Source organism: Macaca thibetana, chromosome 6, assembly GCF_024542745.1.
Source record: "Macaca thibetana thibetana isolate TM-01 chromosome 6, ASM2454274v1, whole genome shotgun sequence".
NCBI lineage: Eukaryota > Metazoa > Chordata > Mammalia > Primates > Cercopithecidae > Macaca > Macaca thibetana.
This window is the reverse complement of record NC_065583.1, coordinates 43,739,372-43,752,598: the sequence shown is the minus strand read 5'-3', so window position 1 is coordinate 43,752,598 and position 13,227 is coordinate 43,739,372. Positions and strand designations below refer to the sequence as shown.

Here is a 13,227-nt window from a genome sequence, read left to right as displayed (position 1 = left end):
TTGGGGGTAGGAGGGAGAATCAAAAGAATAATGATATTCTGTGAAGTGAAAATGACAAGAAATTCAATTTTAGTGTCCATAAATTAAATTTTATTGGAACACAGCCATGCTCATTTCTTACGGTTTTTTCTGACTGCTTTCATGCTACAATAGCAGAGTTAAGTAGTTGTTGCAGAGACTATATACCCACAATGCCTAAAATATTTACTGTCTGGGCCTTTACACAAAAGGTTTGCTGACTCCTACTCTATCTAGCCTTACACTTTCCTAGACACAAGTTACTTTCTACCAAAGCCACTTGAATCATGCCACGCCACAATACACTGGAAACTCGTACATCCTGTCCAACTAATATTCCCCTCTTCTGCAACTTCTTCACCTTACTGTCACCACTTGAAAACTTCATTCTAAATTTCTAATCCACTCAACATGTACTCTGTACCCAGGCTAACTATTTCAAAGCTAATTTGTCAATGCCTTTACCAATGTGGTCTAGTTTATGACCAGCTTTCTGTCCTCCAGACAGCAGATGCTACAAGAAAATGTGTCATTTAACATACCTTCCTAGTTGGCTCACTACAAGTTCATGTCATCAAACTTCAGCTAGACCTCCACTGGTTCTCAAATATCTGGTGACTCAGTTCTATCTGATTTCTCTCCACAGAGACTCTTGCAAAACTTTACCTATTTCTTCAGATCCAAACCCAATTCCTGACTCCTCACCCTCTGCAAATGCATTTCATTTTAAAATGGTCAAAACCATCTGAATTAAGTCCCCAAAACACCTCTCACTTAAAAAATATTCTATATATCCCCTTTTACTGAAGATTAAAAGTAGCTTTTCCTATTTAGGAATAGTCACTCAACTTGCACGCTGAATCACCCTCCTTCCACTTCTCACTCCCAATCCCCTCTATGCAGTGTTCCCCTAACTACCCTGGGTTATTTTTTCTTTCTGACATTTTTCAGTCTCTCCCTATCTAGTGACTGATTCCTACTGACATGCTCAAATCTCCATCCTGTATCAAGAAAGCAGAAGTGGGGGGGCGGGGGGCGATATCTCTTCCACAACCAGACTGCTCAACTTTTCTCTTTCCTTTTTTTTTTTTTGAGACAGAGTCTTGCTCTCTTGCCCAGGCTGGAGTGCGGTGGCACGATCTCCTGGGTTCACGCCATTCTCCTGCTTCAGCCTCCTAAGTAGCTGGGACTATAGGCGCCTGCCACCACGCCTGGCTAATTTTTTGTATTCTTAGTAGAGACGGGGTTTCACCATGTTAGCCAGGATGGTCTCCATCTCCTGACTTCGTGATCTGCCCGCCTCGGCCTCCCAAAGTGCTGGGATTACAGGCATGAGCCACTGCTCCCGGCCTTCTCTTCCTTTTAATTTCAAAGCAAAACTTGTCCAAAAGGCATTCCACACACTGCAGCTTCTACCTACTCACCTGATACTCATTCTCAACCATGAAATCCTCTACCTACCAAAGCTCCTCTTTCTTTACCAATAATTTCTATCACTAAATCCAATAAATTTTAATTTGAATTTTTTGCTTAAATTATTTAATTATAAATGAGAGAAACTGTTGGAAACCTAAATATAAGAACATATGAAGAAAAGTAAAATCATCCATAATCTATCAGCCAGAAGGCCACTGTGAATATTCTGACTTGGCCTTTTGACTGTGTGCCACACACACATGCAGTGCATGCACACAAAGAAATTGGGACTGCATTAGCTTTAGTAATCTACACTTGGGTGTTTTTTTTTTTTTCTTCTTCTAAATAACTTTACCTCACAACTATTACCCAGACCTTTAAAATAATTTTAAATGACTCAACAATATCCTAGTATATGGATATACTATAATTTATCTAATCACTTTCCATTTAGGACTTTTTGTGTTTCCCATTTTTTTTTCCTGCAAATAAACCCCCAATAAGAATTCTAGTAGAAAAATCTTTGCATACACCCCTGATTTGTATGTATTTCCTTAGGACACAGTCTTGGATTTTGAAATTTCTGGATCAAAGGTTTAAGGTCTTTTGTTCTTACTGTTAATGTGTTTTCCAGGAAGTTTATAGCAATTTATACTTCCCATGTCTATTTGAGACCACTTATCTTAACTTACCCTCACCAGAATTAAATGTATTGTTCCTGGGTATTCTTAAATTTTTTGTTCAACAGCAAAGGCAAAGGAAAAAAAAGCCATTTCATTAGACTTTTAACCCCCCTAGTAAGCAAATAAAATTAAACTTACTCATCTTATTTTTGTACCTTTGCCTCCCACCACCTTTTTTCTCCTTTTACCTCTCTATTTTGACCAACTTTCAGACTCAGGAAAAAATCCCATCCTCTTTGACATTCCCAACTGCTATGGTCATGGCTGCTTTTTTTTCCTCCAAAGTGCTAGAATACAGAGGTTCCCCTAGGGTTTCTTCAATCCCCATTTATTCTCTTATTCAAGTTACTGCATTCACTCACAGACAAAATGAGCCCCCACCACCAGCCACAGCTCAAGGCCTAAACATCTGCTTCATATAAACCACCTTCATATTCCAGTTCTGCAACACTGACCTCTTTTCCAGTCTCTTAGTGTCTGTATTTCTTACCCCAGTTTGCACCTAAATTTAATCATTTTCGCCTTTGGAATTTTCTCTATTTTTCCTTCCTTCCCTAGGGCTCACAGTTCAGACTTTTTTTTTTTTTTTTTTTTGAGACAGGGTCTTACTCTTTTGCCCAGGCCAGAGTGCAGTGGCATAATCTCGGCTAACTGCAACCCCTCTTTCCGAGTTCAAGAAATTCTCCTGCCTCAGCCTCCCAAGTAGCTGGGACTACAGGCATGTGCCACCACACCCAGCTAATTTTTGTATTTTTTGGTAGAGATGAGGTTTCACCATGTTGGCCAGGCTGGTCTCAAACTCCTGACCTCAGGTGATCCACCCACCTCGGCCTCCCAAAGTGCTGGGATTACAGGCGTGAGCCACCATGCCTGGTTAATTTTTATTTTTTATAGAGAGGGGTTGCACCATGTTGCCCAGGCTGGTCTTGAACTCCTGGGGCTCAAGCAATCCACCTGCCTCAGCCTCCCAAAGTGCTAGGATTACAGGTGTAAGCCACTGCGCCCAGCCTGATACACCAATTTCATTCAACGAATTATTTACCAAGTTGCTTACTAGCTTACTATGTGCCAGATGCTATTCTGGCATGCAGATCACTTGAGGTCAGGAGATCGAGACCAGCCTGGCCAACACTGTGAAACCCCATCTCTACTAAAAATACAAAAATTAGCCTGGCTTGGTGGCGCATGCCTGTAATCCCAGCTACCTGGGAGGCTGAGGCAGGAGAATGGCTTGAACCCAGGGGACAGAGGCTGTACTGTGCCGAGACTGTGCCACCGCACTCCAGCCTGGGCAACAAAGGAAGACCCCATCTCGGGGGAAAAAAAAGTGGGGAGGAAAGGGAAGCAGGGAAAAAGGACAAAAAGTTCAGACTAGAGTAGGTAGGTAAGTGGGAGGGCCTGCCACAAACACAGAGTGATGAGGAGATTTGGCAAAATTGAGGAAATACCTGCAAGACTAGGTAAGAATGTAAGCTAAGGAGACATCCACAAATAAGCAATCCAGACAGGACTTAAGATTTAGCTGTCTCAATCCTGACTATCACAGCCAATATTCCGTAGTGCCTACAGCTGTATTTTGATACCTAGATGGCACTAGAAGGTTTTAGGAAGAGAAGTGTCATTATCTAATTTTCCTCTTAAAAGGATCATTGTGGTTCTGTGTTGAGAACACACCATCAAGAAACAAAGATGAGATCAATTAGGAGGCAATATTAATCCAGGTGACATGATGGCAGTTTGGACCTGCAGGGTGGCAACAGAAACAGTAAAAAGTCAGACTTCTCTTCTGAAGTAAGTCATAAAACCTTTGGCTGGGTGCAGTGGCTCACGCCTGTAATCCCAGCACTTTGGGAGGCCACGGCAGGCAGGTCACCTGAGGTCAGGAGCTCGAGACCAGCCTGGCCAACATAGTGAAACTCTGTCTCAACTAAAAATACAAAAAATTAGCCTGGCATGGTGGCAGGCGTCTGTAATCCCAGCTACTCAGGAGGCTGAGACAGGAGAATTGCTTGTACACGAGAGGGAGAGGTTGCGGTGAGCTGAGATTGCACCACTGCTGCAGCCTGGGCAAGAAGAGCAAAACTGCATCTCAAAACAAACAAACAAACAAACAAAAAAAACCCTGCATTCCAGAAGTAGCTACCCTACACCTGGACAAAAGGAATGCCCTTATCTCTGAATACACAGGGACACAGAAAAGAATCTCAACAAACAAGGCCTTTGTTAATCAGCCGCCCTTCATTTATCATCCTCTTTGTCTAATTATTCATCCACACCACTGTCCACTTTTCATCAAACCAAAGCATGAAAATACACAGGTGTGTCTGTTTCTTTGGGTCTTGATTTCTGAAGGTGTTCATGTCATGTAAAACTTACATTAAATAAATGTGTACGCTTTTCTCTTATTAATGTCTTCTGTTACAGGTGCCTCAGCTATGAACCTAATGACAGGTAAGGAAAGAAATCTTTCCTACTCAACAGATGCTTGGTAAAGATACACCAGTGGAAATGCTGGGTGCCTAGTTGGATACAGCAATCTAAAATTCCAAAACACGTCTGGACTGGAGATACAAATTTGGGAATCAGTAGCATATAGATGGTAGTTAGAGCCATTAGGCTAAACAAGATTACTGAGGAAGTGAATAAAAATAAGCAATCTGAGAAATGGGCCCTGGGCCATTCCAAATTTAAGAGATTCAGAAGAGGAAGAGCAATCAGCAGAGGGGAATGAGAGAACAGCCAGTGTAGGGGAAAAAAAGAAAAATGAGAGAGAATGAGCTATCCTGAATGCCAAGTGAAAAAAGTATATCAAGGTAGTGGGAGTAATTAATTGAATCAAACTTTGCTATTAGGTCAAATAAAACATTCAACAGACATCACTGGTGACTTGCAAAAGCTATTTCAGAGGAATGAATGGTCAGAGGAAAGGATAGCTGCAGTGAATTTAGGAGAAAATTGGAGGAAAAGAGTTAAAGAAAAGAGACACAGACAATTCTTCCAGCAATTCTATTTATAAAGGGAAGCAGAGAAATCAGGGTGTATGTAGCTAGAATGGGGGGAGTCAAGAGAGGGATTTTTCTAACTTGGAAGAAATAACAGTATAAATGTTTTAAACTGATGGGAATGACTAGGTAGACAGGCAGAAATTGATAATCCAGTGATACTGAACAAAGGCAGAATACAAAGCCTAAGTCTTCTTACTCTAAATTCCTCTTGAGCCCTACTTTAGTGTATGGTTTAGAATGAAAATATACTGAGGAAACCCACCTTATCTATTAATTTAGCATCTTATTTTTAAAAGTAGTATCAAAATTACATTTTGAGTGTCTTAGAAAGATGCTGCTTTTTACATTTAATGGCAATTATATTAAAAAAAAGTTAACACTAACAAATGTGACAGTGACAATAATTTAGTCATTATTACAACAATGTTCCTGGGTTTTTGCTAATCAAGAAAGGATGCCAACAGTGAGGATTCAGAACATGCCACATCAAATTATTACTCTTTGGCATAAGGATTATTTTTAGTTTATTATTTTCAGAAATAGCAAACACAGGATAATACAGAGAAGTCACCCTTTTATAAAAGGAATTTTCACCTGTAGTAGAAATCTCCGTTTCTACGGGTGTCTCCTCTCTGTACGAGCAAAAGAAATATGACTTCAAATCACTAAAAACTATCAATCTTCAGGGCAAAGATTAACTTTGCTTACAGTGATTTTCCTGGTCATCTCATTACAACTAGGTCTCCCTAACACCCTTTTTTCCTTTGTTTCAGGACATGATGGTATTTAAGCCACCTCTGAGAGATTTACTCACTTCCCCCGAGTATCTCCCATGTGTATATGAGGGATACATGTCTTAAAACTTGTTTTTCTCTTGTTAACCAGTATTTTGTTGCAGAGGTCTATCCCATCCTAAGAACTGTATGAGAATATTATATGTTCTCCCCTATACCATGTTCTTCAGCAAAACTCCTAAGAAATACAGAAGCTGTCTTAAAAATAACAAAAGTCAACCATAATACCACCTAGCTACCTCAGCGGACATCATAATTTCTTTCTAGGAAAATAATTTAAAACAAGTTGAAACTTTTTTTTTAGTTTTTTTTTGGGTTTTTTTTGTTGTTTTTTTGAGATGGAGTCTCACTCTGTCGCCCAGGCTAGAGTGCAATGGCACAATCTTGGCTCACGGCAAGCTCTGCCTCCCGGGTTCACACCTTTCTCCTGCCTCAGCCTCCCGGGTAGCCTACCACCACGCCCCGCTAATTTTTTTGTATTTTTAGTAGAGATGGGGTTTTACCGTGTTAGCCAGGATGGTCTCAATCTCCTGACCTTGTGATCTGCCCGCCTTGGCCTCCCAAAGTGCTGGGATTACAGGCGTGAGCCGCCAGTGACACCCAGTCAATAAGTTGTATTATATTTCTCTACCCAGTGATGTTTCCTAAACTCTGAGAGAATGTATATTCTTGGGGATTTATAATTGAGACAATTAAGTGTATCAGCAAAATACTGAACTAAAACTTCTGGCATCAAAGAAACACATGAAGCAATCAAAGTTGTATATCTAACACATATTTTTGACATTCCTTACCTGGTTATTTTCTTCATTATCAAATACACAATCTTGCTGCATAACTTCATTGTCTAAATTAGTGCTAGCCACAGGTTCTGAACAGTCTCTGTTACTTTCACTGGCATTAATAATACCATCAGCAATATCAACCCTAGGGATGAAGTTTAAAAATTAGATCAGGCCAAATGTTGAGTGTGTAATGCCTTTACTTTAAAATAAGTAAATATGAATAATGATCTGAAACTTTTACTTGTTAAAGAAAATGTGAACTCTTCACAAAAATCCATACTTTTGTCTTGCTAAATCAGATTATTAAATCTGCTACATTTTTATCTCCTTGGGATGTTGTGAGGGACCTTGTTATCCCCTCTAAAAATGTTCATAAGCGAATAAATGGCTTTTAAAATAATTTATGTTCCAAAATAATCATTTCCCTTGTAAATGCACACTCTCACATAATAATGACATATCTGTCCTGATCAAATACAAGTCCAGTACTAGTCCAGTACAAGTCCAACACCTTATCAAGTAAAACAGAAATAGTTTCCTACTGCAGAGTTGTCATCTTACACAGTTTAGAATATCCAAAACACTGCTACAGTTTTTGTTTCCAAAGATGATACCACTACCCTCAATAGAACATGTGTTCCCCAAGATAAGACTATCATCCGAGTAATGGGTATAGGTTTGCAGAATCCCTAGCTAAGCTAAGGACAAACTCCAAGAAATCTGCTTACATCCTTTGAAACATTTTCCCATTATTTCTAACTTTTAGATACTGATTTTTTCCTTCATATTCTGCCCAAATACTCCCAATAGATCCAGTTGTATACATGCTTTTTTTTCTTTTTCAATTTTTCTATTTTTCCTCTCTTTCCCTCTCCCACCTTTTCCCAGCTGTATACATTCTAATCATGCCTTCAAAGTACACAAACCAAGGCCATCAAATACAGCTGCACTGCCTGGCAGTGTTATCCATGGTGCTTGCAATTGTACTATATGGTATTCCAAAAATAAACATTTCCACCACTGGTACTCACATCAATTTATATTTTTCATTTAATATTTGATAGTTATTCTAGTTAGCCCTTTTAAAAACTGTCTTTAAAAAAAAAATCACTCCCCAATAATCTTTTTTTTTCCTTTACCTTCCTACAAATCTTCTAGATTTGGGTACATCTTTCTCATCTGTCCCCCTGCAAAAAACTGATATATGAAAAACATGAAATCACTGCACCATGGTCTCTGAGGGAGGCACACAGGTATCCTGAAGTACAGGACTGAAGTAACAGAAAACAAAGAGAGGCTTTCCTTCATTTAAAGGTAACAGGTCAGATGAAGAGTGGAGCAACATCACGCATTACAAGTACTTTTAACTAATACATATTTAAATACAGGTTGAGTATTCCTTGTCGGAAACGCTTGGGACCAGAAGTGTTTCAGATTTGGTTTTTGTTTGTTTGTTTTCAGATTTTGGAATATTGCCAGTTAGCAAGCAACTGGCTCATGAATTATTTTAAAAGCCATTCATTTGCTTATGAAAATTTTCAGAGAGCGTAACAACAAAGTCCCTCACAACATCCCAAAGAGAGGTGCCAGACTGGCATTCCTAATCTGAAAATCCAAAATCGAAAATGCTCAAATGAGCATTTCTTCTGAGTATCATGTCAGTGCTCAAAGTTTTGGATTTGGGAGCATGTCAGATTTTGGATTTTTCCATTAGGGATGTTCAACCTGTATTAAGAGCTAACCTAACAAAAGCGTATAAGGAGGGGATAGGCTGGTGGCAAGGGATAACTATTTAAATAGAAAGGATGATTCTGCCCACCATTTCACTCAATGATTATATGCATAATAGTGATATCAATCTGCTGCCCCTGCAACTGTCTGTCTAGATCACTCTCTTGCACAGTCTAATTTTTTAAAGTTATTTTTCTTTTTTTTTTTTTTGTTTTTTGTTTTTTTTTTTTTTTTTTTTTTTTTGAGACGGAGTCTCGCTCTGTCGCCCAGGCTGGAGTGCAGTGGCGCGATCTCGGCTCACTGCAAGCTCCGCCTCCCGGGTTCACGCCATTCTCCTGCCTCAGCCTCCCGAGTAGCTGGGACTACAGGCGCCCACAACCGCACCCGGCTAATTTTTTGTATTTTTAGTAGAGACGGGGTTTCACCGTGGTCTCGATCTCCTGACCTTGTGATCCGCCCGCCTCGGCCTCCCGAAGTGCTGGGATTACAGGCGTGAGCCACCGCGCCCGGCCTAAAGTTATTTTTCATACAACATAATTCCTAAAAGTAAGCTTGTTACTTCATTCGATGTTCAGGGAAGAAAAAAAAAAAAAACCTGTGTTGAACTTAATAAACATACATTATAAAAAAAGTTATGAGATACTCAGTGTTAATTATGGATGTATATACAAGTATATATACAAAGTCACTTTTCACAATGACTTTCAGAAATCTCCAAGAAAGATGAGATCCTGTTATTTAAGTAGAATTAGTTTTAAGATAAAACAATTTTATAACATTTAATAAACAACAATAAAGTATTTCTTACTGGTTATTAGATCCTTCCCCATCACAATGAATACTTTCTGCTTCGTTATTACACACCACACTTTGCTGTTGTAAATTCTTAAGATCATGATCTATGCTGCTCTGCAGATCAAAAAGGTGCTGTTCCACAGCTGCTCTAATTGTTCTTTCTAAAATACTACAAAACATAATACATTTTAGTAAGAAGCAGTCACTCTAACTGGGCATCTGGTGACACAGACATAAATGCTAAAACCTATGACCAGTAAAACTATTATGGTACTTAAATGGGTAAACCGAAGTGTAAAAAGAAATACATAAAAGGAATACATGATACTGGCTTAAGTTTTAAAAGTGAAATTTACCCAAACAATCATATACAAATCAACCATAATGTCACTATTACTACTGAGATGGGAATGATCAGTTGTCCCTATAATTCACTCCTCACTATACAGAAAACCACTCATTAAGGCTTTTCAAAGCTATTCTTATAAAGCAAAATAATCTACTAACATCTAAACGAAAGAAACTATGAGTATTGCTCACACTTTTTATGTAAAGTCTACTTTTTAAAAACATATTCTATGAACATTTTTCAATTATTTCAGAGGATTCAAAAGAATCATCTGAAGAAAGCTCATCTTTATTTTGTATATTAATGCAATGGGTTTCTTCTTCATTTGTTCCTATCACAGTACATAAAAAACTAGTTTACTGCCTGTGTACAGTCTTTCCTCTAAAGTCAGCACAATAAATACATTATTTTCATTTCTACAGCTTAGTAGTATCTTAAAATCTTAAAAATGTCTTCTATAAATACACTACTTACTCTGTAGACGCTGGTAGGATGCTGATGGGAGATATATGGGTGCTGTAATCAAAGAAAGAAATTAGCTATAAAAACGTTCAATAATCAGTACTACAAAATGTGCTGAATCTGCCACATTTGCACTACCTTGACACAACCAGGAGAGCACATACTAAGTGTTGTATTCTTGGTTACGTATCAAGTTGGAAATATTTTCTAAATTTGGTTGGTAAAGCTTTCAAATATTAACCAAAGAAAATAAATTTGGAAAAACGTATCACTAACAAGACCAAAATTTAAAAGTTAGAATTCATTATGAGCTAGGAGCATTACAAGCATTTATCTCTCATTTAATAACTTTCAGTACCCGAGGAGTTACAATTATTTCCCCCTTTCCACAAAAGTGAAGCTCAAAGATGTTAATTAACTTGGCCAAATGCATATGGCCCTGGGTTGGGTACCCCAAAGACCCTGCTATTAACAAAGATGCTCTACTGTCTTCTATAACAGAAAAGTGACTAAAAACAAAAATACACACACCACAGCATGAGCACCTCTTACAGAAGATGAATCTAATTTTCTAAATAAACTATTTTTCACACAAAAAGACCCCCAAATATATATACTTGTGGTGGTGAGAGTGGGACAACTACTTTCTCTGGTGCTCAGTTGGAGGAAAACTGATCGATTTCCAAAACTGGAGGGAAAATTAGTTGTACTGGATTTAAGTGAACAGTAGTATTAGCTGTTCGTGAATACAGGTAATTTTTAAAAGATCATTTATCAGATAAAAGATAAGGTATGTTTAAATGGCACTGTGTGCCTAAGCACATCATCACAGTCAATACTTAGCCATAGAGAGGAGTGACCCTGCCTTCTTGACCTGAACACCACATCTGTAGCTACCTCGTCATTTTTTAAATGGAAATTAGTTTTATGAAGATCCTCCAAAATGTGGCAATACAATCTCTAACCAACATGCAGAACAAACGATATCAAGTTAGTATTGTCAGGATCCACTGCAGGAAACCAAATGAGTATCATTTACCATTCATTCACTGAGCAATCTTCATGTCTCTCAGTAGCAAAGTGAACAAATGCTTTATCAGACAACAGTAAGCCCTCTTGGTCTGACACACATAACCCCTCCTATGTATAAAAATATTTTTGTTAACTGCCAGTATCATGCTAGTTTCCAATGAATTATTTTTAGTTCTAAAGGCCTTCATGCTGATCGTCTCCAGGGAAGTGTTTACCAATATTCACACTTAAAGATTTTTCTGGCTAGGTGTGGTGGCTCATGCCTGTAATCCCAGCACTATGGGAGACCAAAGCTGGAGGTTCACTTGAAACCAGGAGTTCGAGACCAGCCTGGGCAACATAGCGAGATCCCATCTCTACAAAAAAATTTAAAAATCAGCCAGGCATCATGATGGCACATGCCTGTAGTCCTAGCTACTTGGGAGGCTGAGGCAGGAGGATCACTTGAGCCCAGGGAAGTTGCAGTGAGCTGTGATTGTGCCACTGCACTCCTGCCTGGGTGACAGAAAGACATCCTGTCTCAAAAAAAAGAAAGAAAAATAAAACAACTAAAGTTTTTTGGAACTTCATTTCTGAAATCCAAAAAAGCTGGGGAGAAAAACCCCAAAACATGGCACAAAGAAGAGTGTAGCCATCATCAGTTTATTTCTAGTAGTTTCCTGTGAGCTAAAAGTTAAATAATTATTGACTTCTGTAGAAAAAAACAGAAAGTAAAAAGATAAATAAGGCCTTCCCTAAAGAGTCTTAACGTCAACTAGGATATTAGATCTTTTTCTGATATTTTGCTCTAATAAACTATTGCTTATATTTTTACATTTTGGTTATCAGCTGTTATTAAATTATAAAAATTAAATCTTTATGTGGTGCAATCTGTTTTATTTTCCTTGGTAATATTTGCAATCTCTACTAAACTTAGATGATTCCTTGCCCACTGAAAAATATTCATTTTATTTTTAATATCTAATTATAAACCACTGACAATGTGGCATATTGAATGGTGTGGGGAACTATAAATTGAACACTCTTAATCATTTAATTTGTGATCTCTGGTGAGCTTTTGCTGTATCTTATACCAAATTCTGAAGAAGCTCTCTAATTCCCAACTACTTACTTCATCAGTCTGTTACTAAAGTTTTATATGTTTTAATTCTTGGTAGGGCTTATATCTTCTCTGTTCTTTCTCAGATTTGCCCTTGTTAGTCATCTGCTCATTTTCCCAGAGGAATTTTCTCACCCTTTTTTGTCAGATTAGATTATCAATAAAATGCTAGCAGGTAAACGGATACAAGATATTTCATAAAGAATTAACCAAAAAGAAAAATAATCAACCTAACTAGATATACAAGTTTAAAATAAGGATTATAGAGTCAAGTGCCAATGGCTCATGCCTCAAGCCCCAGCTACTCAGGAGGCTGAATCAGGAGGATCACTTGAGCCCAGGAGTTTGAGGCCAGCCTGAGCAACATAGCAAGACCCCCATCTCAAAAAAAATAAACAAGGATTAGAATAAAATTTATATTTCTGCTGATGTCAATATTGATAAAGGCTATGAAACTGACATGCATGTTGCTAGTGGGAAGGTTAACAAGTAAAAATTTCTTACAGAAATCTATTTAGTAATGCATTTCAAAGAGCTCTAAAAATGTGTATGCACTTTGACTCAGAAAGTCTGAGACTCTATCAAAAAGGGTTTATCAAATCTACCACAATCCATCGTAGATACAAAAGGGGAGGATGGATTTTATACCATAAAGTATTCTCTGTACCATTTTTCCAATATTATAAAAATTCTCAAAAATACAGAAAAGTGAAAATAAACTGTGTAAGAACACCTACAGCCCCAACATTTAGAGTCTATAATTAACATTTTACTATATTTGCAGAATTATAAGGAAGAAATATCAGCAAATAAATATATAAAATGGACCAGGATACATACAATGGACCATTGTGAAATCATTGGTGCTCATTAAGATTAGAAAATACCAGAAATTGTTTTTATATGTGCAAGCATGAACAATGTGTGCAACTATGTATCAAAATAGCTCCATTTAATAATGTGTTTTTACAACTATAAACAAAGGCATATATACTAAGCCAGAATTTGGGAGCTCTCTTATGGAGATGCTCTAGAGCATCTCTAGAGCAGGGATGTCA

General features: G+C 37.9%; 1 protein-coding gene across 17 annotated transcripts in view; it reads right to left on the bottom strand.

Annotated features, from left to right (window-relative positions):
• FAM13B (family with sequence similarity 13 member B) overlaps positions 1 to 13,227 on the bottom strand; it is a 111,354-nt gene that overhangs the window by 31,193 nt on the left and 66,934 nt on the right. For all 17 annotated transcript variants that reach the window (XM_050795590.1, XM_050795591.1, XM_050795594.1 and 14 more), the window contains 3 exons: positions 10,051 to 10,092; positions 9,241 to 9,396; positions 6,711 to 6,843 (listed from right to left, as the gene is read on the bottom strand). In XM_050795590.1, the coding sequence (XP_050651547.1) occupies positions 6,711 to 6,843; positions 9,241 to 9,396; positions 10,051 to 10,092 (331 nt within the window). The remainder of the gene's footprint in view (positions 1 to 6,710; positions 6,844 to 9,240; positions 9,397 to 10,050; positions 10,093 to 13,227) is intronic.